Source organism: Gigantopelta aegis, chromosome 13 (assembly GCF_016097555.1).
Source record: "Gigantopelta aegis isolate Gae_Host chromosome 13, Gae_host_genome, whole genome shotgun sequence".
Lineage (NCBI taxonomy): Eukaryota > Metazoa > Mollusca > Gastropoda > Neomphalida > Peltospiridae > Gigantopelta > Gigantopelta aegis.
Genome location: NC_054711.1, coordinates 23557267 through 23584058, shown reverse-complemented (window position 1 = coordinate 23584058; position 26792 = coordinate 23557267). Strand labels below are relative to the sequence as shown.

Here is a 26792-nt window from a genome sequence, read left to right as displayed (position 1 = left end):
GGTTGGGTAGAGTTGTAAATGAGCTGAATTTTTTAAATAGCAATTGGTGAAAAAGTTAATAGAATTTTAAAAAGTAAAATAAAAGTTAAAAACCCAAAAATAAAAAGGAATTGACTGTTCCGCCGAATATTTATATAATTTATAGCATTTTAGAGAGACAGTCCAAAAATAAATAAGAGAAAGAAGAAAGGATCGGCTTATTTAATATTAAAAAAAGAAGTAATTTCAACATATAATTTTGAACAAAGGTCTAAAAGTTGAAACGTCTGATCTATATGTCCACGTGTGTGGCCTCGTTAAGGTGCCCAGCTAGGTTGTATAGGGACAAGATGGGTTGCATCCTGTCAAGAAAGCTCCTAAAGTGACAGTCATTAAATGTGGAATGTGTAGTGCTGTGCTGAAATAAAGATCCGGATCTGTGTGAACGAGAGAGTATTAGACTAGGGTATAGTCCAGTCGTCATGGTTAGTGTGTGACGTCGTTTAAACATCAATGCTGAGCCGTACATTCGGAAACCTTTATTGCCGACAGCAACAGATTGACTGAAATATACAAAATATACTATAAATAGCCTATTAATTGATTTATACAATAATAGTACTTGTTAGGAGCCAACATAACCTCTATAACATTACAAACATCTAATGCATGCATGTCGCAACAATCAAATGAAACAATAATCTACCCTTAGCACATGTATATCAATATAAGTAATACAATGCACCTACCATTTAATACATATACATTTATATACATATACATTTATACACATATACATTTACATACATATACCATTTAATACAAATACATTTATATGTATAGCAGGGGTACACAAATCGGTTGTCCGCGCACCCGGGACAACCAAAATATGTTGCGGGCAACCATTCTTTGTCAAACAGTTGCCTGACGGGCAATCTAGAAAAACATAAAACAAGTAAAATGAAAAACAAAACTTCCCGACACCCGGACAGTCAAAGGCAATTCAAAATTATCGAAACTGATAACTTGACTGACAGGCAATATAAATATCCACCCTAACGCTGCCATCCACTCAGTGTCCACCGTGCATGATTTTGACGAGTTCAATGCAGACAGATACATTTCAGAATGGTGGCTATTAACAAAGGGCACAAGACATGTGAAAGGCCACAAACTACGTACACCAACAACCATCCAGTTCTGAGCTAAAAATTTGGCTAAGCCATTTTCTATCTTCCAATGTGAACAATCAGTTACATAATCTATCCGACACCTAACATATAATAATAATACCAAATATTAACAGGGATCTCGCGACTGGTAACGAGAAGCGGTGTCATCAAGAATTCGGCATAACAATGTTTGATATTTTTAATAATCACAGTTATTAATTTTAACGGCAACATGTATGCAAGAAAAGTCTGAAAAATCTGTAGCGTGTTATTTTAACTCTGTAAAGTCTTTGAGCCAAAGTAATAAAAACGGACCGAAATTGCGTGTCAGTTTCAATACACATGCTAGTTCAGGGCCAAAGACAAGTAGGCTAGGGCCGAGTTCAGCTAGACCGAGCAAAACAAAAACGTCTGCTAAACTGGTTTATGCGCTTCACGTTAAACCCAATGTCCACATCGGAAACCATTCGCATAGTTCGCGTGTGCATATACATGTAGATCTCACTTGACAGTCAGCTGAGACTGTTGCATGTGTCAAAAGATATTGTTGCAGACATTAATAAATACGATTACACGCAAGTAAATCTTGATGTAAATTTGTGAGAAAAAAACCCACCACAGAATAGTTGTTCGCATCAGTGAATACTTAATTGCTGTTTCGTTTGTTTATTTCCGTTGTCTTTGTTAATTTCGCGATCGCGGGAAAGGAACATGCAGTATTTATACAAATTGCAGTTAAACGTACACTGATTACAATTAGTTAAAAATGATCATGATATTTGTTAGATAAAATATTATATAAATTTGTTGACTATGAGGTGACATCTCAAAAGTTAGCTAGATTTTAAAAAGACCGTAAAATTTGAATTCATTATCTTTTTAATCAAAACCTTTTGACGTAAATGAATAGTTGTCATAATGTAAAGTCAGCATTCTTAGGCTACGTATTTTACAAGCTGAAATCAACAGCAAGCATTTAACACCACGCGAAGTCAACAAAATGGCGCAAATTACGAAAAATGTTGGGGTGTGGAATAGATAGGTTATTTTAAAATACAATTAAAAGCAGTTCAAACCAAAATAAAGATTGCTATTTTACAGAAATAATGAGCATTGTTTAAAAAAAAAATTGGGTGTGTTTGCAGAGGGCATTGGCTTCCAACTCTGCATATCTCCCCTCACCCACTGAGAAATCAAAGTAATATATTAACTGCTCTACCCCCATAGCTGTCTTTGATTTTGATCGGGGATAATTTTGTTATTCAGATGTATTCCAGTTTGTACATAATTAGCTGAAAAAGATACATTTTCATATTCATATATAAATACTCTATACAGTACTACACAAAACAATTTTGGCTAAAATATTTTCATTATGGCAAATAAAAATCCGATTTGGCAATCTTTTTGGCAACAGGTATTTTTAATCCTAGATGAGCCCTGAGTTCATCAAGTATTATGATTGTGACAGCCCAAGCGAGATCGAACCACCTCTGTGTATCCATTCAGCTGATTGGGTTTTTTCTCGTTCCAACCAGTGCACAACAACCGGACAAAGGCTGTGGTATGTGCCTTCCTGTCTGTGGGAAAGTGCATATAAAAGATCCCTTTCTGCATTAGGAAAAATGTAGCTGGTTTCCTCTGATGACTACGAGTCAGAATTACTAAATATTTGACATCCAATAGCCGATGATTAATTAATCAGTGTGCTCCAGTGGTGTCGTTAAACAAAACATTTGTTTTTTTCAGCCTAATCGAAGATAAGCTGTAAATAAATTATGTTAAAAAAGAAATAAAACTAAACTGATAAGTAATGATAATAATAAAAACATTTTAAATTTCAGTCTCATTTTAAAGAGTTATATTCATAAAACGTTTTATGAAATATGTGGGCAACCAAGAGATGATGTTGGGCAACCAAACTTCAGCTACTGGTTGCCCACCGGACAACGATCACAATTTCACATTTGTGTGCACCCCTGGTATAGGCTTATTTTGCCTTAATATAAGAATAAGCAATATTTTATTTAAACATTTTAAACTAATTTATAAATAGTAATACATACTGTATGATATGTCGGCATACCACAAACATCTTTTGGACTTAACATAACTGAAAGGCAAAGAAATTAACGTTAACTAAAGAATGACATAACAGAATTACCATGATGTCATAAATGTAAACAAAGACGTGCATGCATAATAAACAAACAAATATATACATTACGTAAATGTAAAGTTTGGCCTTAACAGTTAGTATAGTGGTGCACATGGGCCTGGCTCTGGATGATATGAAATGGTCTCGATATAAAACAAAGTAAAGTCTAGAAAAGAGTAGTAGGGGCCGACTCCGCTTCCTATTTCTTCTTAGAGTGAGGCAGTCAATCTTCCAGTGCTACTAGGACAGGCTCTGACAGGTAGAGACTAAACATGAACAACCGTGGAGCTCTGCAGAATTACCGTCATATGAGTCCTGGAAAAACATGTCGCCAAAAGTGGTGGTGCAGGCTGTCGAATCAAGAAGCATCCCAGCGTTCAGTCGGTTCCAATAGCCGCATACATCCTAGTAGAAAACTCCCATTTCGTTGACAGAAACAAAATGAAGGATTCCCAAGTCAAACACATGAAAGCACGTACAGTGTGCACAGCCGAAACAAGCACATCTTGCCACTGAAAGCTCCAGACTGGGAATGTTTCTGTTGTAAAAGTGTGTATGGGACACCAAGCCACCATGTGATGTAACGATCGTTAAATAATCACATAATTGTGGAACGAGTAGGTGCCTACAATACTGTTTAGTAACAGGCTGTAACGGATCAGTGGGGAGATGTAAGATCACTAATAATTAACCACTGTACAGGACAGGCAATCCAGACAGCTTAGGTGTGAGCACGGGATTGCGTGCTTGAACCTTAAGTGGATATAAGGATGAAAATAATGTTCAAACAAGCAACACAATTTTTTTTTTAATGAATATCTTTTTGCCCACATCCAATTTGGTTGACGATTGTAATGTGTGCAGTGCCGAAAATCAATTATGGTTCAGGGCCCATATTTTTGAAGCCATCTTAGCCACACTATGTCGTAAATCCGTCGTAAGTTGTAGTGTATTTTCGAAATTGTTGTAACTCCAAAATATTGTAAATACATCGTAGACTAGAAACCGATATGGCACCTTACTTCTTAATTATTTCATGATAATGAAGATACAGCTCCCCAGTTTTGTAAACTCAAAGTATTTTGCCGTCAAAACTTTAAAACAGTGTATTTGCAACCGTGACCTTTGATTGTTAGGCTACCTACATGTATTTCAGAAAATTTACCAATCGATATAATGGGGCCTGATCGGGGTTGTTGAAGAAGGCACAGGTGTGAAATGTGATATGCACCTATATAATGTATCGGAAAGCCCAAATAAAATAAATATTACTGAAGTTAACCCAATTGACAATTTTTCACTATTTACAGTAATAAAAAATAGATAAGAAAGTTTTCCAAAATTAATATTTGAAATGTTTTACTGGTACATAAGAAATGTCAAGATTTTTTTAATAAATAAAATATTATTTTATTAAATAATATTTATACTACATTATTAAAATAGTAAAATATGTTGTGTGAACGCTTGAGGGGGTGGGTGGATGTATGTACAAACGTTATGTAGCGTTAAGCACTTTTTTATAACTGAAATGTTTTTTTGTTTTTTTAATGGGTTTTTTCTTTTTAACCTTCTCATAAACACTGTCACGGCAACAATGTTTAACGTAGGTAGTTATAGCTATAGTTCTTCCAATAGGGAACATTCTATGAAATTTACTACAAATTATTTATTTATAAGCGATTGTTTTCTAAACTGCACACAAAAATAGTAAAAAAAAGAATTTATTTCCAAAGCACTTTTACTTTTCTTGTTACGTAAAACCAAAACTGAAATTATTTACACCCCCCCCCCCCCCCCCCCCATTTTTGTAGGAGGATGGGACAAACTATATATAGATGTAAACACACAATGATATTATAAATAGAGTTGAAATATATGCATATCTGTGCCATTGGCATAGCCAGGATTTTATATTTCCCCCTCCCCAATATAAAATCCTAGCTTCGCCAATGGCACAGATATGCATGTCTTGTATATGCAGGTAACCCATATTGGGGAGGGGGGAAATCCACCCTATGTATGTATGTATGATTTTATAAAATTTAATAGTTTAAAAAAAAGGCTTGATTGGGGGGGGGGGTGGCATGACCCTGTGCCCGTGCCCCCCCCCCCCCCCCCCCCCCCCCCCAATGCCACTGCATGATCAGCATTTTCCCAAATCACAAAACCAAACCAAATCAAATCAAATCAGTTTATTCATAACTACATAAACAGCACCTTAAAATTATATTACACCCATGGCATGTCTTGTTTGAAAATGGGGGAGGTCTCCAAACTTTAAATAACTTTATAAAATTGTGGGGTGTATGGTTTAGCGTTAAAGGGAGAGGAAGGGTGTCTAATTTTGACACAAATATTTGAACGGCCCCTTAATCTGTATCCATTTTCCTTCATGGATTTGTGATTTTTTGTTATTAAAGTATAAAATTAAAGTTTGTTTTGTTTAATGACACCACTAGAGCACATTCATTTATTAATCATCGGCTATTGGATGCCAAACATTTGGTAATTTCGACATATAGTCTTATGAGAAAACCTGCAAAATTTTTCCATTAGTAGCAGAGCCCTCAAAAGTACCCGGTCTCCGGCGGCAAATCGCCGCCTGAAACAGCTTTTGCCGCCGCCTACTTTACGTTGATGGTAAAAAAAAAAGTGCTTTCTCTTCTTTAATTTCTTCGATTTTTCAAATGTTTATGGGGGAGGGCCCCCAGACCCCCCGCTTTGCCCCCTGCTATCATCACTGTTGTAGCCTGCTACTTCTTAAATTATTGAGGGCGCTGTAGTAGCAAGGGATATTTTATATGCACCACCCATAGACAGGATAACACATACCACAGCCAGTCGTGGTGCACTGGCTGGAATGAAAAATAACCCAATGGACCCACCGACTGGGATCGATCCCAGACCGATCGCACATAAAGCGAGGGCTTTACCATGCACTCATCTAAAATATTCATAATCAAATAATTTTAAAAGTTGAATTATGTGTATAGTACTTTGTGTTCTGGGTCTAATGTAGCCTAATCACTGTTAACCAGCCAAAAGAAGAGAAAATAATGTTGGACGTCTTCCCCACATTCTTAATTAAAAGTTCCAATTCTGTGGAACCCAGGTTTCCCTTACAGGGCCTCTTTGTCTGGGGTTCGGATGTTTGCATAATATCCATTCTGCCAGGTCAGCTGTACCGAGATGAAGTTTAGAAGGAATTTCCTTGATGATGTCACCGAGAAATACCAGGGCTCGAAATGCAGTGTTAGTACATGCACCGGTGCATGCTGATATTTGCGTGTGCATGTAACTTTTAAAACTGGGTGCACGCGGTGCATGCTAATATTTTTCAAGTACTGTGTATTGCGTATACTAGTATCCTGTTGTCTACCAGATTCAGACTCAAGTTGTTGAATTTTGCGTATGCATTTCGTAGTCTGTTCGGCGCATCCATTTTGTATCCCATAATCCTACTTACAACAGTGGCGCCCTTTCGGTCATTTCCGTGAAATATATTTGCGAAAATTGCCGGCAATATCTCGGTTATATCCGTGAACGGTATTAGGGAAGGTGGTCAAGACCGACTTTGGGGTATCCACGCGCATAACACAGTTGTTGTCGTCGCTGACAAATTGAACTCCGCCAGATCTGTGATCAATACAAAGTACCGTAACTGCCTTGAACATTTTCGACCTCAGATATGGGCACTTGATCAGGTGATTGCGAACGTGCAGGTGCGTTACTCACGTAGTTGACTCGAAGTCAGCCAGTGATTATTTCAATCGCAACTTCTCGTCGAATTCCGTAGGCTAATTTATATTATACCAACAGATCTTATCGAGTTAAAAAAGTTGATAACTTGCTTAATACAAAACACAAATATTCGTACGTTTTTGTAATAGGCCTATTGTAGATTTCTGTACGGTGTTTACGTTGGGTGAAATTTTCAAATTTGATCAAGAATCAACAGGATTTACCTTATTTTTGGTGCATGCAGAATTTTAATGGTGCATGTAACTTTTTTTTCAGCATGCACCTGGTGCATGTAGATTTTTTTTTTTCATTTCTAGCCCTGAATACCCCATCTTTTCTATCTCCATTAGATGAGAGTTCCCATTTTTGTTTATGACAAATACCATAAATCAAGACACACGAAGAGAACTTTACAATACCTTCGAAAATCTGTCGTATCTTAAATCTACGACATTCGTATTTTCTCTTACCTAGCTACGATATGTCGTACCTAAGATGGCTTCGAAAATACAGGCCCAGGGTCCCGTTCCACGAAGCGATCTTAGCTCTAAGATCACATTAAATGCAATGCCACCTTATGCATTTAAGGTGATCTTAAGGTTAAGATCACTTCGTGGAATGGGGCCCAGGTTACCTACTAGGATATCTTGTCCAGATCGGATTAGCACATGAGGAAACCTTTATAGATTATACACTTTTACACATACAGGACAGCTCATACCACAGTACTTGATAATCATGTACACAACTAGTCACAGAGAACCAGTCAGTGTCTTTGGCTTACACATACTTACCACTAAACATACCCGAGTTAAATGAATATGCCCAAATAAGGACAACAACATTTATTCATATTTGATTCAGTGTGTTTCTTTTTTGACTGTTATTATACTCACCAGACCAAGCTCTGATGTGTTTTATCACATTTGATTCAATGCGTTTCTTTTTTGACTGTTATTATACTCACCAGACCAAGCTCTGATGTGTTTTATCACATTTGATTCAATGCGTTTCTTTTTTGACTGTTATTATACTCACCAGACCAAGCTCTGGCATGTTTTATCACATTTGATTCGGTGTGTTTCTTTTTTGACTGTTATTATACTCGCCAGACCCAGCTCTGGTTAGTTTTGTGCATTCCAGGGTCATGGAAATCAAAGATCATCATGAAATTTGCTAATTTTATGTTCCAGGCCTGAAACTCTACCCAGTATTTCTATTTTACATGTGACGTTATTAAGAAAACTTTTCTCTTTTTTTGTACCCATCCATTTATATCTTGATTTTCTCAGCTAGCTGACGAATTTTGTAGTGTCACGTAAGTTTGTGTCTGCTGTTCAGATTGTTTTTAGAAAAATATTCAACAGTCGCAAAAAATGTAAGAAATAACATTGCAGGTTTTATAACTAACTTAATAAAGATAAACATCTTGTAATCCAGTTGTGTAGTTGAAGCCAAATTTTATCTTACAAATATTTATGATTGGTTTTTTTCTTACAGGCTGCTGTTACCACTGTATTAATGCAATTCGTTTCTTGATTCTTACATTGCAGGTTATAAAAAGATCAGTACATTTCGCCTTATTTTACAAAAGCGAAAAGCCAAAGAAGAAGGATCCCAACAAGAGAGATCGAAACCGAAATGCCTTGTTTCAAGAAAAACCTGGGCCAACATTTTCAAAGTGGTACAGTCACATAAACAATGTTTTAACATAAGTAGTCATCTACAGTGGTGATGCAAGATTTTGAAAGTGAGGATGTGGGGGAGGGGGGGGGGGGGAGTGTTGCGTTTGTGAGACTGGTGCTGGGTAATGTCAGTATTAGATGAGTTGGATATTTTTCACTATTAGTGCCATTACTGATAATTGTCCATTTCCGTACATTTGGTGTGTTTCTGGCCATTTTGGCGTTTGTAACACCACAAAATGCTCTTCTCTTTTTATATTATTAAAAATGAACATCCCTCTAAGAAGTAATTAATGGTTATGGAGATGAGTTAAAGTCTATTTATTAATGGTAGTTCCCCATTTCAACACCACAGACTCTTGTTTCTCCCTATTTATAACATTATATTCAAATTGTGTTTAAGTTTTGTAGATTAACCAAACATAGTGTCAGTTTTTTTTAACAGGTTAAAATTAGCATCTGTGACTTTAAATGTACTTCGTGTAACCAAACCATCGCTTATTTAGGTAAAATCAAGTGAACCAATTTCTGGTTACTTAAAGGGAGGGTAAACTCGAATAAGAGCCTTATGTGTTGGAAAGATGCATACCCAGACCACCAACACATACTGACACTTTAACAAATGAAAAACGCGTAATTTTAGTTAATAAAAAAACAAGATTATTCCTGCTAACTGGGAGCAGCCATTTTGTTTTGTTTTTGTGACATCTGGTGGTATAGCCTGGGGTGAAGTGACATCGGCTCTGTCCAACTCCTCTAAGCACAGTGTAAACAAACGCTCTAATTTACGACAAGGCGCTTCACTTTCATCAACTTGACTTGTAAAACAACATAAATGACTTGATAGTATAATAAACTATTTAACTAAATATATTTCAATTTGCATCAATAGAACAAAGTGGAGTTATAGTATTTTTCTCTTTAAAAAAATCCAAAGAAAAAATGCTTATTATTAGGCCTATTGGTAGGGTGCGTTCAAGCAAAAATGACCACTCACCATACCCATGTGATAATTTTCTTTTCTTTGGGACTACTTAATTGGTCAGTTTTGTGATTTTAGATGGGAACGTCTACTTAATTGAGGGTTTTACAGGATTACCGTACTTACAATAATAAAGCAGGATGGCTGATAATGTCCATTACGATTAGAGGGATGTCTGCGTGGCTATCAAACAATACCTTGTGATCTTAACCTTCTGACTACTGCAGGCGAGATATCTCGCCCGACGTCACGTCAGTCGATATACTGTACACTGTATACAGTGCATTCCCCAATTCATATTTCCCACCGTTTTGCACACGACACTCACCGGAAACGGAAATATAATTAAAGAAAAAAGATTTTTTTTCAAAATGGTGGTTTTTGTTTTGATTTTTTCAATTGAAAATACCTTGAAATTTTGAGTTCAAAAAGTGGTTTTCGGCAAGTATTTTCGCTTGACAACAATGGCGGCACGTCGCGGTAATTTTCAGGGATCGATAGCTGATTGTAACAGCTAATTTGATAATAAATTTGATCGTTTTACCAACAACGAAAATTACCAAATATTGCAATATGAATCGTAGTTCGGGTTTTAAAAAAAAATCTGGTCAGAAAACCACTGTTATTGGGAATAATGGACATAAATACTGGACAGCTGGCCACAAATGCCCGTAAGTAAACGCAACTTTTTCGATTTTTTGCCTAATTTTAATCACTATTAGCCGATCTAAAATAATAAAAATTACAAAAAAAGACACGAAAATAATACTTACCGATTCATATATGAACTTTATTTCATGTATTTATGAAACATTTAAGTGAATATATGTGAGTAAAAATTATAAACTTGTACCCACTCAACGTGGTTTTTGTTAAAAATTAATCCAGTAGTCTAAAGGTTAATAAAAGAGGCACATCTTTTTAGTGTGTCTAGATACAGTGTCTGGGAACCGTCTAAATATACACCTGCCATTCAGGAACCACAGGTACAGGCCACGGAAAGAAAATATCAATTAACCAAGAAAACACACCGATTATTATTTCAGTTCGTGGGTTAATTTATGTACAAAACATAATACAGTTACAGGGAATAATTTGTTGGGGTTCGCATCGCAGTTTGCTAGTCATTCTAGCTCACGAGCGAACCAATTTCGCACTATGGATCGCTGTTACTGCGAACCAAATAATCTAATAGTTTTTGCTGTTGTAGCAAAATTACCATCATGTTTTTTTCACTCTTTCAATTGGCAAAGTTCGGCTTGAATAATTCAGTGTTAGAATGTCACATTCAGTATTCAATCGAAATTTCAATGACGTCACGTGTATTCGGTAAAACTCGGAATTAATACCGGTAGTTGACTTTCTGTGTTTTAAAAATAACTTTTGTGCTGACGTCACTTGTGCAAAACATGGATCAAAATGGTTGTTAATTTGTCAACGGTAAACGCATGGATTCGTGAAATTGACCCAAGGGAGAAGTGGATACGTCCTCTAATACTTAGCATGTACATCAAAACTGATAACACTGGAACTTTCAATCAAGGTACACAAATCATTTTATTAAGGTACACATCAAATGATGATTTATTCACACTCCGCAGTATATCTTATTGCTTAGAATACATTCTGAAGACATACAGTAGATCACAAAATCTCTTGGGCTCTGAAGGGATTCATTGTGCTGTCCATAACTTACATGCTTGAGCCTACGTGGAAACTGCTAATTAAATTTACAAATGTGCTAATCAAATCACAAAATGATTAGCAGCAACTGCTAACCATTTTTTTCTGTACAAATTATTCCATGAGTTATTTCAACACTGACAATGGTGGCTTATTTTGTATTGGAAAATAATATATACTTGCTGCTGGCTTACTGGGATGGATATTATTACAGAATATTGCGATGCATCCGCAAATATCAGGTATGTTTTGTTTCTTCAGTTCGATTTTTTTGTTTTTGTTTTTTTATTTAACGACGCCACTAGAGCACATTGATTTTTTATTTTATCATCGGCTATTGGACGTCAAACATATGGTCATTCTGACACTGTTTTTTAGAGGAAACCCGCTGTCGCCACATAGGCTACTCTTTTACGACAGGCAGCAAGGGATCTTTTATTTGCGCTTCCCACAGGCAGGATAGCACAAACCATGGCCTTTGTTGAACCAGTTATGGATCACTGGTCGGTGCAAGTGGTTTACACCTACCCATTGAGCCTTGCGGAGCACTCACTCAGGGTTTGGAGTCGGTATCTGGATTAAAAATCCAATGCCTCGACTGGGATCGAATCCAGTACCTACCAGCCTGTAGACCGATGGCCTAACCACGACGCCACCGAGGCCGGTTTCTTCAGTTCGAAGACCAATTCCTGACGTGACACGTTAGGTGTTACGTAACCACCAGCTCGCCAGAGGGCATATTCACTGGGATGGTACAAAATGGCTGTGCCCGTTATATATAATAGGCGTCACATTTAACCGTTTTATTAATTAACTATACGATTATACTTGTTGATATTAAGCAAAATGTGCATTATATATCATTGGATATGCATACCAGGCCAAATGCCTTAATTGTCGCTTCTTTTAAGATTTTCAAATTTTAATGGTACCCTAGCTGAAATGGTTTTAATTAAGAGTCTTTTTCCGGTTAAGGAGAATTTCAGTTTGTTCTGGGCTAAAAGTGTATGCACATGGCTACATTGTATGTATGTATATTATTAGTACATTTATATTGTACATATAGGGCCTTGAGTCTGCAAATGCATAGCTGAAACCTGTATACATTATAATACAGTGATCTATTTCGCACAAAAATAATTTCAAGTTCGAGCCAATTTTTTATTTTTGTATTGTTTTAACCTTTAGACCATTGGATTAATTTTTGACAAAAACCACATTGAATGGCTACACTTTTATAATTTTTACTCACATATATTCACTTAAATGTTTTAGAAATACATAAAATAAAGTTCATATTTGAATCGGTAAGTATTATTTTTGTGGGTTGTTAAAATTTTTATGATATTTTAGATGAGTTAATGTTGATTAAAATTTGGCAAAAAATCTAAAATCTAAATGTACATGTGTATGTTTACTTCCGGGCATTTGTGGCCAGCTGTCCAGTATTTATGTCCATTATTCCCAATAACTGGTTTTCTGACCAGAATTTTTTTTTTAAACGAACTACAATTCATATCCCACTGTTTGGTGATTTTCGTTGCTGGTAAAACATTTTATTATCAAATTAGCTGTCACAATGTGCGACATGCCACCATTGTTGTCAGCAAAAATACTTGCCGAAAATCACTTTTTCAACTCAAAATTCCAAGGTGTTTTCCATTAAAAAGAAAAATCTAAACATACAGGAAGTTGAGTTGTCTTCCAGTTCCTGTTATCTAATTTTTTCCGGTGAGTGTTTTGTGCAAGATGGTGAGAAATATGAATTGGACAATGCACTGTATTCAGTGAACAGTATGTCGACTAGTGTGACGTTGGGTGAGATATCTCGCCTGCACTAGTCAGAAGGTTAAAATTAAGCTTTCTTGCTGTTGTACCCCAAGTGTGTCAGGCAGTAATTGGAGTGCCCCTGTCTGTCTGTCTGTCCGTCTGTCCCACATATAGTTGCGCGGACATTTTTCAGCAATGCATTAAAATAATGATCTGAAATTTTGTGTATATCCGTGTCATGTACAGTTACAGATTAAATTTGACTTTCATAGTGATTTACCCATTTTTAACAGCAGTCTTTGCCAGAAGTCAGTGATCATCCACACTCGCCTGGAAAGTTTTGGGAGAGTAACAAATTGATCGCCTTATAATAAAAAAAATTAATGCATCTTATTTGAAACTTGATGTGATTACTCACCTATAGCACCATTTTAGGAGAGTGATCTGCAGCCCACCTTGATTTTAGGCGATAAGAAAATCTTTTGGGCCCGGTAGGGCACATACATGTATACTGCTTTAGCAGCTAGTACCCGCAAAATGCTTGTTTAAGTACATTGTAGTTGTTTCAGCTTTTATTTACTGTGTTAATAATCTGTTTTGTAGAATCGTGTCAATCCTTTAAAAGAAACAACCATACCAGATATAGAAGACAGGTTTTTTACTTGTATCAAGTAAGACTTTTTCTCATTTTGTATTATTGATTTAAACAGAACCAGACATTCACATTTAAACAGATTGTGTTCACTTTCCTACTATTGTAACATATTTCTGGCTAACAGAGGCCAGGGCTCACCCTGGATAAAAAAATACCTGTAGCCAAAAAATTAGCCAACTGGGATTTTTATTAGCCATAATGAAAATGTTTTAGCCAAAATTGTTTTGTGCAGTACTGTGTATACAGTCGAACCTTGTTAATCCGGACAGAATGGTTTTCCCACAAATTCACCGACTATTGAATCATTTGATTACAAAAGATTAAAAAACCCACAAAAACATGCATGAAATGCAATAATTTATTTGTTTAACCTTCAATATCATGTGCACTCAAGCCTCAGTCAATATTTCACAAAGTAATCTGAAATACGGCATTGTCCTGACGTAAAAGAGCTTTGCATTTTAAGAACAAGTTCGAGGTTGTTTTCATCGCCAACGGTCTCAAAATAGCTGACGTGCATTTCTCGATAAGTATTTAAAAAAACAAACGTGATATCCCTTAACTCTGTCTTTTGTCGACCAAGTGTAACAGTAACTTGAAGTTAATTACCCTTAATTGACTGTTCTAAAGATTATAAAAGATTGATAAAACTAAATTGAATATTAATTGCCGAATCACTCTAGATGCACTGCTTGAACACAATGTGGCCTGACGGACTTAATGAGTATGACCTAGCTAAGCAGTCATTGACTCTTCTTTTGTTACTTTCCCCCAGTCGGCTTATCCTGTGATTTTTTTAGTCTTTTAACTTGACCTTTTCACTTGAACTGTTTTTATTCACCTGGTTTTAATGCTGAACTCCTGGTTTTATGTTTAGTTTGCTCCTGAGGATGTCAGCATTTAGCTTTTTAACTTGAGATTTTTAATTGTGGTTTTTAGACAGAGACGTTATTTTATTATTTTATAAAGATTATAAAACACAACAGGATCAAAGAGCGGTATATCAAATGCAGTGCACCAAACCGATAAGTGTGTAAAACAAACAGAGGTGTGAAACCCCTTGCAGTCATTAGAGCTCATGTGGATTGCCTGACTGGTCATAACTGGTCGTGTTTATTGAAGGCAGGGGATTTATTGTTTTAGCAGTAACTGGTTAAATGAAGCAAATTTCCTTTATTTTTGACACTTTGTTTTGGATTATGACTGTCCCGGTCCGGAAGCTGAATATCTGGACTACTGAATAAATTTGCAAAGTAGCCGTTTCGTTTTGTCGCTCATCTGTCCCGAAAATGGGGTTTCCGGATAATCGGAGTTCGGATTAACAAGGTCGACTGTATATATATATATTAGACTTCGTAATATTCCGGTGTTTTTGTTTTATTACCATATTGTTGTATCTGTATTTTGTCTAATATATGGATGTTCCATACATCATTACAGTAATGCATTACTACAGTTGGATATGTCATCTATCGAACAATAAATGCAGTTGCTTTACTGACATACGTTTTCCCAAGGATCCCTAGTGAAAGCAGAGTTTTTATTATCTTTGTTTGTGTGATGAATCGAAGTGTACATAAACATTATGATTATTTTGTTGTTGATAATAGCGACAGAGAATCCCATGGACCATGTGTCGACCGCCATGAACAGTCAGAACTTCAAAGTTCAAGATCCAGCCACCAGGCATCTTCACAGTCTGTTGTGATCCATTCGAACACCAATATAGGACCACAGCATCTGGAACCCATGATGTAAATTATTCTGTTTTGATTATTGAGACTAATGTCGTTTCTTCATGTTTAAGCTTAATGATTACCAATGCATCTGATTGAATTTGAAAAATAAAAATATGTATACGTTATAACACATTAATTCACCAATCTTTTACCGTTAATATTTTGTTATAAATCAATATTAATTGATAGAAGCCTAAAGTAACCCTTGAATCAAGTTTTATCTTGTACTATTTATTGATCAGTCTGTGATTTTAGTAAGATTCCATGCTTCCACGAATCACAAGTTGTGGGTCGGAAGAACAAGATGAGATGAAATCCCAAATTATTTACACATCATATTAAAGATTCAGGTGGAATTTCAAAAGAGAAATATGCTTATATCAAACACAAGAAAGGGGTCTTTCACATGCACTTCCCCAAAGACAGGACATTACATACCTATTATCTCACGACTGATTCATCAGAACCCATGATAAATGATGTCTTATTTATGGGAAATGAAGTACTGGTATTAGTAGGAATGGTCTGTGTGACAACATAAGGTTTCCACTAGACCAAGGGTCAAGGTAATCATGTTACAAATCAGATATTCATAGTTTAAATGACATTAAATAAAGTTCCTTTCGCAGGGGTGCAGAAATGGAAAATATTTCACTCGCCCGCCGGACCAGAGCCAACTAAAATTTATTAGCCCGCCAGAATTTCTACTAGTCTGCCAGCCTATAGAACAATATATTATTTAACATATATATATATATGATATGGAGGTGGTGGGGAGTGGCCTGCGGTTCGAATCTTGCTTTGCGCCAAAAACATTGTAAATTGCATCGTTCACTTAAACCCCTTTTACCTTTTCTTTTTAAACCAATTCACTTATTACTCTTCACTTCAGATTGCACGTATTTTCGTGACAAATTGTAGACTGTTTTACAGTCACGATAGTTTCAGTGTGAAACAAAAGTCATAAACAATTGGTGTTTTTGTTTAGGATTCAATAAAAACCAGTTAAATTGTTCTCTAGCACGTTCTATTCAGAACACTTCACTGGTTTTCAATTTTCACTTTCAACTGAAGGCCTGGAAATAATTGTTTGGCGGTGCTTGTCAAAATTGCCTGTTATAAATGAAAATGTGCCTGTCACCAAATGTTAAAATAATATTACTGTTGTCCTTTATTAATCATGTACTGTTACATATACTAGTATGTACAAGTTTATATGATGCAGTGAATCTCCTCTAAATAGTACTGAGCAGCCTAAACCCATGTGCCAAATTGGGTCAAAGTAAGTTTGATGGGTATCCAGTTTACAGGGGGGGGGGGGGGGGGGGGGGGTGACGTAAAAGTCTTTGTTGTATTCTGTTCACTATTAAATATGGAAAAAGTGATAAAGCTGTCAGAAAAAACCTACAATCAAATGTGGATAAAATGATGCATTTAGTTTAGGAGTGGGGGTGCATGTTGATCATCAAACAAGTTGACGTTTTGTCGGACTTTTGACATAATGCAATTTCATTTCAAAATGAAATAAGCTTACAGTTGTTATTTTTCCATGAATCCCCAGCACAAAAAATACACATCGGCTATTGGGTGTCACAAAGGGTTTCTATTGAGCTGCAATTTTGTGTATAGCTTTATCATGTGGAGTTAAAGTTTAGGACCCTGTTCCACAAAGCGATCGTAGCCAAAGATCACATTAAGTGCATAACTATCTTATGCACTTCAGATGATGTTAATGCTAAGGTCACTTCTTGGAACAGGGTCCAGGTTTGGTCCATATGACTCTTGAACTTACAACATTCGAAAATGTGTTGGGTATGGTAGTGGACATGTATTGCTTTAGCAGTACACTCAGTATGTTTGTCCCTTCCCCCCCCCCCCCTCCCCACTTCTTGCACCTTTACTTTTCTTGTCTTTCCTCGCCTTAGTATTGCTTGTAACAAGTGTTAAATCTTTAGTTGCTATCAACATCCGTTAGTCAGTCAGTCTGTTATAACTGAAATGTAAGCCTTAATTATCTCTCTTTGTTTCGGCCAATCCTTGAGGCAGGAGCTATCAACATCTGTTAGTTAGTCAGTGTGTTATGATTGAGATGTAAGCCGTAATTATCTCTCTGTTTTTCAGCCAATCCTCGAGGCAGGAGCTATCAACATCTGTTAGTTAGTCAGTGTGTTATGATTGAAATGTAAGCCATAATTATCTCTCTTTGTTTCAGCCAATCCTTGAGGCAGGAGCTATCAACATCTGTCAGTCAGTCTGTTATGATTGAGATGTAAGCCGTAATTATCTCTCTCTCTTTTAGCCAATCCTTGAGGCTAGAGCTGTCAACATCCTGACTGACTTGACAAGCTGATCAAACCCGAAAGAAAGAAAGAAAGAAAGAAAATCCTACCAACAAGTTTATTCACATAAAGACCACCAACGGTGCTACATGTGTGACAGTGAATGCAGGGTTTTATCACCCATGTTTCTAAACTCCAATAATCGGCATCATTCCCCACCATTCACAAAAGACTAATTTTTTATTCCCAATTTTGGATTAAAACATTCCCAATCTGAATGTAGATATTCCTTTTGTTGATCATTATATACAGATAGATTTTGAAATTGATACGTAACGCTTGACAAACACCCCTTCCCTCGCCCATAACATTTCATAACGCAAAATAGATATATTAATTTGATGTATGGTATTACTCTTTTAAAATATAACTTGGTTTAATAAGATGCAAATTCCCTCTTCTGTTTTGTAAAATGACACTAAAATTCCCAAAGTCAAAGCCATGGGCGTCGAGTCGAGCTGTTTCTGTTTAAATAACAAAGTAAACTTATAAAAATTTGGTCTTGTAATAAATTCTTTTTTAAGATATTGTCTTTCTATCAAAAATGCAGAGCATGGTATTCATTTCCTACACACTGATTCTGGCATAGTGTACAATATCTCTCGTAAGGGATGTTACTCTATCGTTCTCGTTCTACTGGTAATAAATGATTGGCAGTACAAAATTTAAGTAATGGAAGTGACAAATTGTTTGGCAAATATACATGTATTAAGAAATCTATCTCAGTTTGTAAGAATCATTTTTAAAACAATTTTTTTTAAATTTAAAAACAGTGTTGCAGAAAACTACCATATCCCTGAGTGTTACATTATTTTTTTTTGTTCCTCAATGGAGTCTGGGTTTTATGATAAGTCTGCTAGTCACTGGAGGGAAAGAAAGAAATGTTTTATTTAACAACGCATGCAACACATTTTATTTATGATTATATGGCATTGGACATGGTTTAGGACCACACAGATATTGAGAGAGGAAACCTGTTGTCGCCACTTCATGGGCTACTCTCTTCAGTTAGCAGCAAGGATTCTTTTATATGCACCGTCCCACAGACAGGGTAGTACATATCACGGTCTTTGATATACTAGTCGTGGTGCACTGGCCGGATCGAGAGATTGATCCCAGACCAACCGCGCGTTTTACCACTGGGCAACTTTCTGCTCCTTCACTGGAGGGAGGGAGGTTGAGGTGTGGTGGGATGTGTGTGTGTCGCTGGTAGAGTGCTTGCCTGATGTGTGATTGGAAGATCATTTGATCTTCTGTTGTTTTTTCCATCCCAACCAGGACATCAAAAGATTTGGTATGTAATGTCCTGTCTTTGGGGAAGTTCATGTAAAGTACCCCTTTCTTGTTTGGTAGAAGCAACTATATTCTACAATAAAATATCAATAGCATAGTAAAAATACATGCATCTGAAGTGATGTTGAACAAACATTTTATTTTTCGTTCAACTGTCAGAATTGGTCTTTACCACATGCAATATTTCATAGCATCACTTACCCGTTGGTGATCTAATTTTGTGTTTTAATTTAACTCTGGAATTTTTATGTTGATTTTGACCCTCAGTTCATTCATGTACTTACCTTTACTTTACACCCAGTAGTGGATGTATTCTTAATGCTGAAGTATCGTTAAATATTCATTCATTCATTCCAAAACTGTAGAAACATGCTTATTAAAGTCACAGACACTTTCAACTAAAAATTAACAATAAGTTTGTTTAATCTTCAAATCTGTAACACATCTATACTCTTCAAAAGAAGAAACGCAAAACCACATTGTCGTAACATTTGGAGAATTGATTTAATTATTGAATGGCGAGTCCGATAATTACCAAATGTTGCAGGATTGTTCACAATTCAGGATAGTCCATTGTGAGTAAGTGATAGGACACACCACCAAGGTCAAGGTCATCTGGAGTCAATACCGGGTGTGGCCTCCGCGTGTGTTGACAACTGCCTGGCACCGCCTGCCCATTGAAGCAACCAGAGTACGGATGACGTCCCGGGGGATGGTGGCCCACTCGGCCTGCAAGGCTGCTGCCAGCTCGGGCAGGGTCTGGGGCTGTGGTTGTCGCTGTCGGAGGCGTCGGTCCAACTCGTCCCATAGATGCTCAATTGGGTTCAAATCCGGTGATATCGATGGCCAAGGAAGGACATTAATGTTGTTGTTCTGTAGGAAAGCCGTTGTGAGACGTGCTGTGTGAGGCCTGGTGTTGTCATGTTGGAACACTGCGTTGGCGTTGGCCATAACTGGAACGATGTGTGGCCGGAGGATCTGGTCAATGTAGCCCTGTGCATTCAGGTTGCCCTGCACGTGGACCAGGTCATTTCTGCCAGTGTGTGAGATGGCTGCCCACACCATGACACTACCCCCGCCGAATCTGTCCACTTCTTGGACGCAGTTTGCCGCATAACGTTCACCACGACGCCTATACACGCGACATCTTCCATCATGACGTCGGAGCAGAAATCGGGACTCGTCACTGAACCACACCTGTCTCCATCGCAGTTGAGGCCATTGTCGATGAATCTGGCACCACTGCAGTCGGAGTCGACGGTGTTGTGGTGTTAAGATGACACCTCGAACTGGACGTCTGGCACGAATTCCTACCTCACGTAGGCGGTTCCGTACGGTTTGGTCGGATATCCTGCGCAAACCTGGTATTGCTGCTGCTGTGGAGGTGGCAGTAGTCAATCGTTCCCGAAGGTGGCGTACCCGGATGTAGCGGTCCTGCCCGGGGGTAGTGACCCGTGGTCGACCGGATCTAGGGAGGTCACGTGTTGATCCATGTTGCTGGTAACGGTCCCACAGTCTGGAGATGGTGCTTGGGGACACATGGAATGCCCTGGCAACGGCCGTTCTGGATTCGCCTGCGTCTAGTCGGCCGATGGCATTGTTTCTCTGCGGTTCACTGAGACGTGGCATGTCCTGGATTGTCAACTGTCGGCCAGATACAGAGGCCAGGCAAGCGAACACCCTGCACTTTTATACTGTCGGTGTTCATATTGCACGTGCAGACAACGCACGTGCAGTGGTGACATGGTTTGCACGTGGCTGCGTTTTTGCGAATATTCACATTTTGGAACTTTATTGTACAGTAGCTGCGTTTTATCGAATGTAACCGTGGGAATGTGTTTGGGACATGCAATGACCTTATATTCACAAAGCATGAACCGGTAGGAAACATAAAATCGGAGTTATAACCCATTTGTACCCTTTTGCGTTTCTTTTTTTGAAGAGTATATATAAAACTACAATAGAGTCAAACGAGAATCTGTGACATTGAAATGGAGAAACACTGTTAAATAACCATTACTTTCAGAGGTACATGTATGTGCATTTTTTTAAATATGAGAAATGCATTCCATGATACTAGAAACATCAGGATGACCAGAAACACTTCAGATATTTTTAAATGGATAATGAAAACACTAAAATCTAAGCAATGTCAGATTTCAGTTATCGGTAATAGTAAAAAATGTCCCAAACATCTCAGATGAACACTCTACTGACAGCTAGATCCTATCCACTTGGAGGAAAAGATCCAGCATACACACCAAGCATGAAATATTTGGTTTGAGTGTTGCGGTGTATTCGACCCTTCCGAGTTTGACCCAACGACATTCTACTATTCTATACATAAGCAACAATTTTTTTTAAATATATTTTTAATCCAGTTTTTTGTGATAACTGATTATGTGTAAGAAATAAGCAAACTCCATAATGTAAAACATGTTTTAATTACCATTACAGTAGGGTTTTTTAACAGTTTAAGTTTTAATAAAATAATCTAATTGAAGAACACTCAGTAAATATGCGCAAGTCACAAGATAAAATTAAAACTTCTTTTAGAATAAAGTCTGTGTTTAAAAACAAAACATTTGCTGTAATTCAACAAAAACATTTGTAGCACTGTTCACCAAATTATCTATATGTGACTTGTTACCCTTTGCACACTGAAAAATGCTAACCAGCAAACTGTTCAATTATACCATAGTCTAAGTAATTTTTAGTTGTTACATTTATGAAGCTATAATCAAAGCAATTATTAGATACTCCTCCAACCTTAGCACAAACAGTGATGAGCAATGTGGACAATATGTAAGTTATTGGTAAGTTACCTGTGTAAAATTGAAACGGGCAACTACATGTTTCCCTTCCAGATATGGGTATTAGCTTAAAATCTGGGTATATAGTTTTGAAAATGGTACAAAAAATAGTTAAATGCAAATTTTATGACACAACAATTAGCATATATATTGTTTTCAACTCAAAGGTTCCTAAAGAAAAACGTATGAGGTTTTCACGAATGGAAAAACAGGAAGCTCCATATATATTTCTCACATTGGTAGGCCCGAGTATTTTTGGTTATTTTATTTTTTAAAATTGATATGGCTTGTAAAAACTGCAACCTGAACATGCCACATTACGGTACAGCGCAACAAGTTTTAATAAAGACACAGCTTCTAGATTATGGTAGCCCCACTCCCATGGCTAGTGCATGGTATTCAATGTTGGGCTAGTAAATAACTACTATTGCCATGCCCGACAGGTCTTCTAGATTATGGTAGCCCCGCTACCATTGCTAGTGATATTCATTGTTGGGCTAGTAAATAACTACTATTGCCATGCCTGACGGGGTGAATTTTTAATCGTGGCTAGTAAATTTATAAAATCACTGATCCCATGGCTAGTGGATTTTATAAAAATTCTAGGAACCCTGATAAAGATGTTGCTTTCAACAGATATTGACCGTCTTCATGTAAGTCTGTCTGTTTTAATACTTTGTCATAGTAACACCAACCAGTGCAAAAACACCCATTTTCTGTACGTTAAAATGGAGAAAAATAAATGTTTATAGTCAAAAGATATAAAAAATGGCATGTAATGGTAATTATGTGGCTAGCCTTTTCTACATGTACATGTATGCAAAGTTAATATAATTTTACTAAATAATAGTAAATATCTGCTATATGTCGCCTAAAGAGGGAGATAGAGCTTAAAAACACTAACATTGGAGGGTGGGGTGGGGGCAGGGTATTCATATTTACAAAATAGACAACTGCAACACTGACTTTAATTTTTTTTTTTTTAACTAGCCATCAGGCATGGCAATAGTAATTATTTACTAGCCCAATACTGAATATCACTAGCCATGGGAGTGGCGCTACCATAATCTAGAAGCCCCGATGTATGTTGTTAAGTAATTTTTAAAATCTACTCGAGTTTGACGCTTAAATTCAAATAATAATATGTTATCAAATTCAGCTTTATTAAGGATTGGTGCACACAAAGTAAAAGAGTGCCGACCATTAACCATATTTTAATATGACAAACAAGAAGTATACAATCACAGACCGATACATTCTTGCAACATACAACATGTATTTCTGCATATAAAATTAAAAATAAATAAGTCTTAGATAAATCTCATATTTTGATAGGATTATAGATGTATGGGACCATTCAACAAGTCATATTCAATGGGGAATGTTTGCATTTAAAAACACCGGTCAAGAAAGCAGAATAGGTGTGTTAAAAACAAACAAAACCCCGCACCAGATTTTATGTTACGTAATTGTTGAAAATCCCCCAAAATATGTACATTTTGTGGTACTGTACTGTTCCCCTATCCAGTAACACTCTGTACAACTGGCTAATTAAAAAAAAATAATGTTTTATTTAAACAACATCATTAGGGCATGTTGATCAATCAATCATCAGCTACTGAGAAAACTGCTTCATTTTTGTCGTAAGTAGTATGGGATCTTTTGTATGCATTTCCCCCACGGGCAGGGCAGCAAATACCATGACTGTTGATATACCAGTTGTGGTACACTCATTAAAATGGGGGGGGGGGGAGGGAGGGAGAGAGAGAGAGAGACCAAGGTGGTTTGATCCTATGGCCAAGTACCTGTAATGTTTAAAAAAGAAGGTAAAAAAACATACCGGATATACAGATCTGATAAAAAGTTAATTTAAGAAAGAAATGTAAGTATTCAAAGCTGATATGAACTTAATAAAAAACATTTTTAAAATTAATAAAATAAATAACAGTTGCGTAAGTGAGGGATATTGTACAATACATTTTAACAATGTAAACAAAACATTTCTATAAAAATGATAATAAGTTGAAAATAATATAAACTTGAATGCAAACAGATCATAATGTACAATGTACATGGAATAAATATCATAAACTTGGAGTACATGTACCTGTAAAAGTACACACCATAAAAACACGAGCTGATCTTTTATGAGCTCGAGCTACATGTATTAAGAATACATGTTAAGATCGCTGACATCAACCACACAATAATGTCCTCTACTTCCATACAACATGCACCAATTAAAAGGCCACCATCACAGTTTGATATGTGCAGATTTGGCAACAAGACTTAATTTACAGTATGATATAATTTATACACACTAAGGAATTTGTGCAAATTATTTTGATTAGTCAGCCTTGTTTTCATGACTTACATTGCAAGTTGTCACCAGCCTCTGTGGTGTCGTGGTTAAGCCATCGGACATAAGGCTGGTAGGTACAGGGTTTGCAGCCCGGTACCAGCTCCCACCCAGAGCGAGTTTTCACGACTCCGTGGGTAGGTGTAAGACACTACACCCTCTTTTCTCTCACTAACTGCTAATTCACTGTCATGGACAGACAGCTGAAGTGTGTATCCAGGACAGCGTGCTTGAACCTTAATTGGATATAAGCATGAAAATAAGTTGAAATGAAAATGTAAGATGTCAGACAAATTTTCCACATAATCTTTATCTGATGAGATCCGTGGGAGGGTCTTTGGGTGTGTTTTTAGTACTTGAAATGTTGCAGTTTAGTGTGATAGACCAATTGGTGCACTATTATTTGCTCCAGGAACAGGCATCAAATTAAATACACATACTGTCTGGTATCCTGTGTAGTATGCAAGTTAAAATGAAGAACTGATCTTGTTACCCACTTGGTTAATGTCTGAGTGTGGCGTACACATTTTGTATTAGTTGCTAAATAAATGACTTTATTCGCTTGCGAGGGGCGGGATGTAGCCCAGTGGTAAAGCGTTTGCTTGATGTGTGGTTGGTCTAGGATCGATCCGCGTCTGCAGGCCCATTGGGATATTTCTCGTTCCAGCCAGTGGTGTAACAAAGGCCATAGTATGTAATATGTATTGTCCTGTCTGTGCGATGGTGCATATAAAAGATCCCTTGCTGCTAATCGAAAAAGAGTAGCCCATGAGTGGCGACAGCGGGTTTCCTATCTCTATATCTGTGTTGTCCTTAACCATATAACCGTAATTAAAATGTGTTGAATGCGTTGTTAAATAAAACATTTCCTTCCTTCCTTCATCTTCCCTGGTCTTAGCTCTGTGCATTTGCATGTTAAGATCGCTGAATTACATTGGAAATAATTGTCATATTTTATATAATTTTTATGAAACTAGTGAACTTCCCACAGTATCTAACATCATTTTCATTCAGAAAGATACCAGACCTTTCCCCAGGATTTTTATAAGGCGCTTACTTATTTAGCATCATTATAACACAAAAATCAGCCATCACACAACTAACATGGAAAGTTCACTTGTTCCATAAAAATTATATCTATCCCCATATAGTATTCTATATTTGTGTCCCATGGTTTGATGATGGATGTATTAATATAACATTTGTAACAAAATTAACCCTAAGCATTAACACGTTATGTCACATGGTCTCAAATTAAATGTGTTGTCATGTAACATCGTCTAACGTATTGTAATTCTAATTCATTCACAACCTAAACCTACCAACTATATAAATAGGAGTTGAAATATTTTAAAGCTGTAAAAATCATGTACAGGCATGTCTGTGTATTGAGTGTGTATAATCGTATCTAGAAAGTTTGTTTTGTTTAACGACACCACTAGAGCACATTGATATATTAATCATTGGCTAGTGGATGTCAAATACTTGGCAATTTTGTCATATGGTCTTAGAGAGAAAACCTGCTACATTTTTACATTAGTACCAAGGGATCTTTTATATGCACCATCACATAGACAGGACAGCACATACCATGGCCTTTGATATACCAGTCGTGGTGCACTGGCTGGAAAGAGAAATAACCCAATGGGCCCACCAACGAGGATCGATCCTAAACTGACCACACTTCAAGCGAGCACTTTACTACTGGGTTACATCTCACCCTAATCGTATCTAGACGAATGCACACATACAATGATGTACAATATTTCTAATATAAATTTCATGTCAAGCAATATAAGCAGCATTCAGATCAAAGACTTTTTTGCATAGTAACTGGAATGGTTACCAAGTGATTGCATAAATAATATCACAGATTGTACAGCAATTTTTCAGTATGGTTTGAAAAAATATATAAAAATATGAAAAAGATTCACACATAAATACAACTGATATGTACATGTATACATGTAGCTGCTGTAATTCTAAGACTAGGGTATAAAACACCTTATATACATGACATGTACTTGTATGTAGCTATTGAGACTTCGCTTATAAATATATATCTAGTCAGGCATTTGTCTCTTTTTCTTAACCTGAAAACACATCAGTTGTTGGCAGTCCAATCAACTTTTTACACAACTCGTTAATGTTACTGTATCGCTGTCAAATCATGTTGTATCAAATTACAGATTTGTTCTCTTTACACAACTCGTTAATGTTACTGTATCGCTGTCAAATCGTCTTGTATCAAATTACAGATTTGTTCTCTTTACACAACTCGTTAATGTTACTGTATCGCTGTCAAATCATGTATCAAATTACAGATTTGTTCTCTTTACACAACTCGTTAATGTTACTGTATCGCTGTCAAATCGTCTTGTATCAAATTACAGATTTGTTCTCTTTACACAACTCGTCAAT

At 36.7% G+C, this 26792-nt stretch overlaps 1 protein-coding gene across 1 annotated transcript in view; it reads left to right on the top strand.

Annotated features, from left to right (window-relative positions):
* LOC121387693 (palmitoyltransferase ZDHHC11-like) overlaps nt 1-18124 on the top strand; it is a 51086-nt gene extending 32962 nt beyond the window's left edge. The window contains exons 6-9 of the mRNA XM_041518883.1: nt 8607-8737; nt 13777-13844; nt 15439-15582; nt 17867-18124. Of these exons, the coding sequence (XP_041374817.1) occupies nt 8607-8737; nt 13777-13844; nt 15439-15582; nt 17867-17900 (377 nt within the window). The 3' untranslated portion in view covers nt 17901-18124. The remainder of the gene's footprint in view (nt 1-8606; nt 8738-13776; nt 13845-15438; nt 15583-17866) is intronic.
* The last annotated feature ends 8668 nt before the right edge of the window (nt 18125-26792 follow it).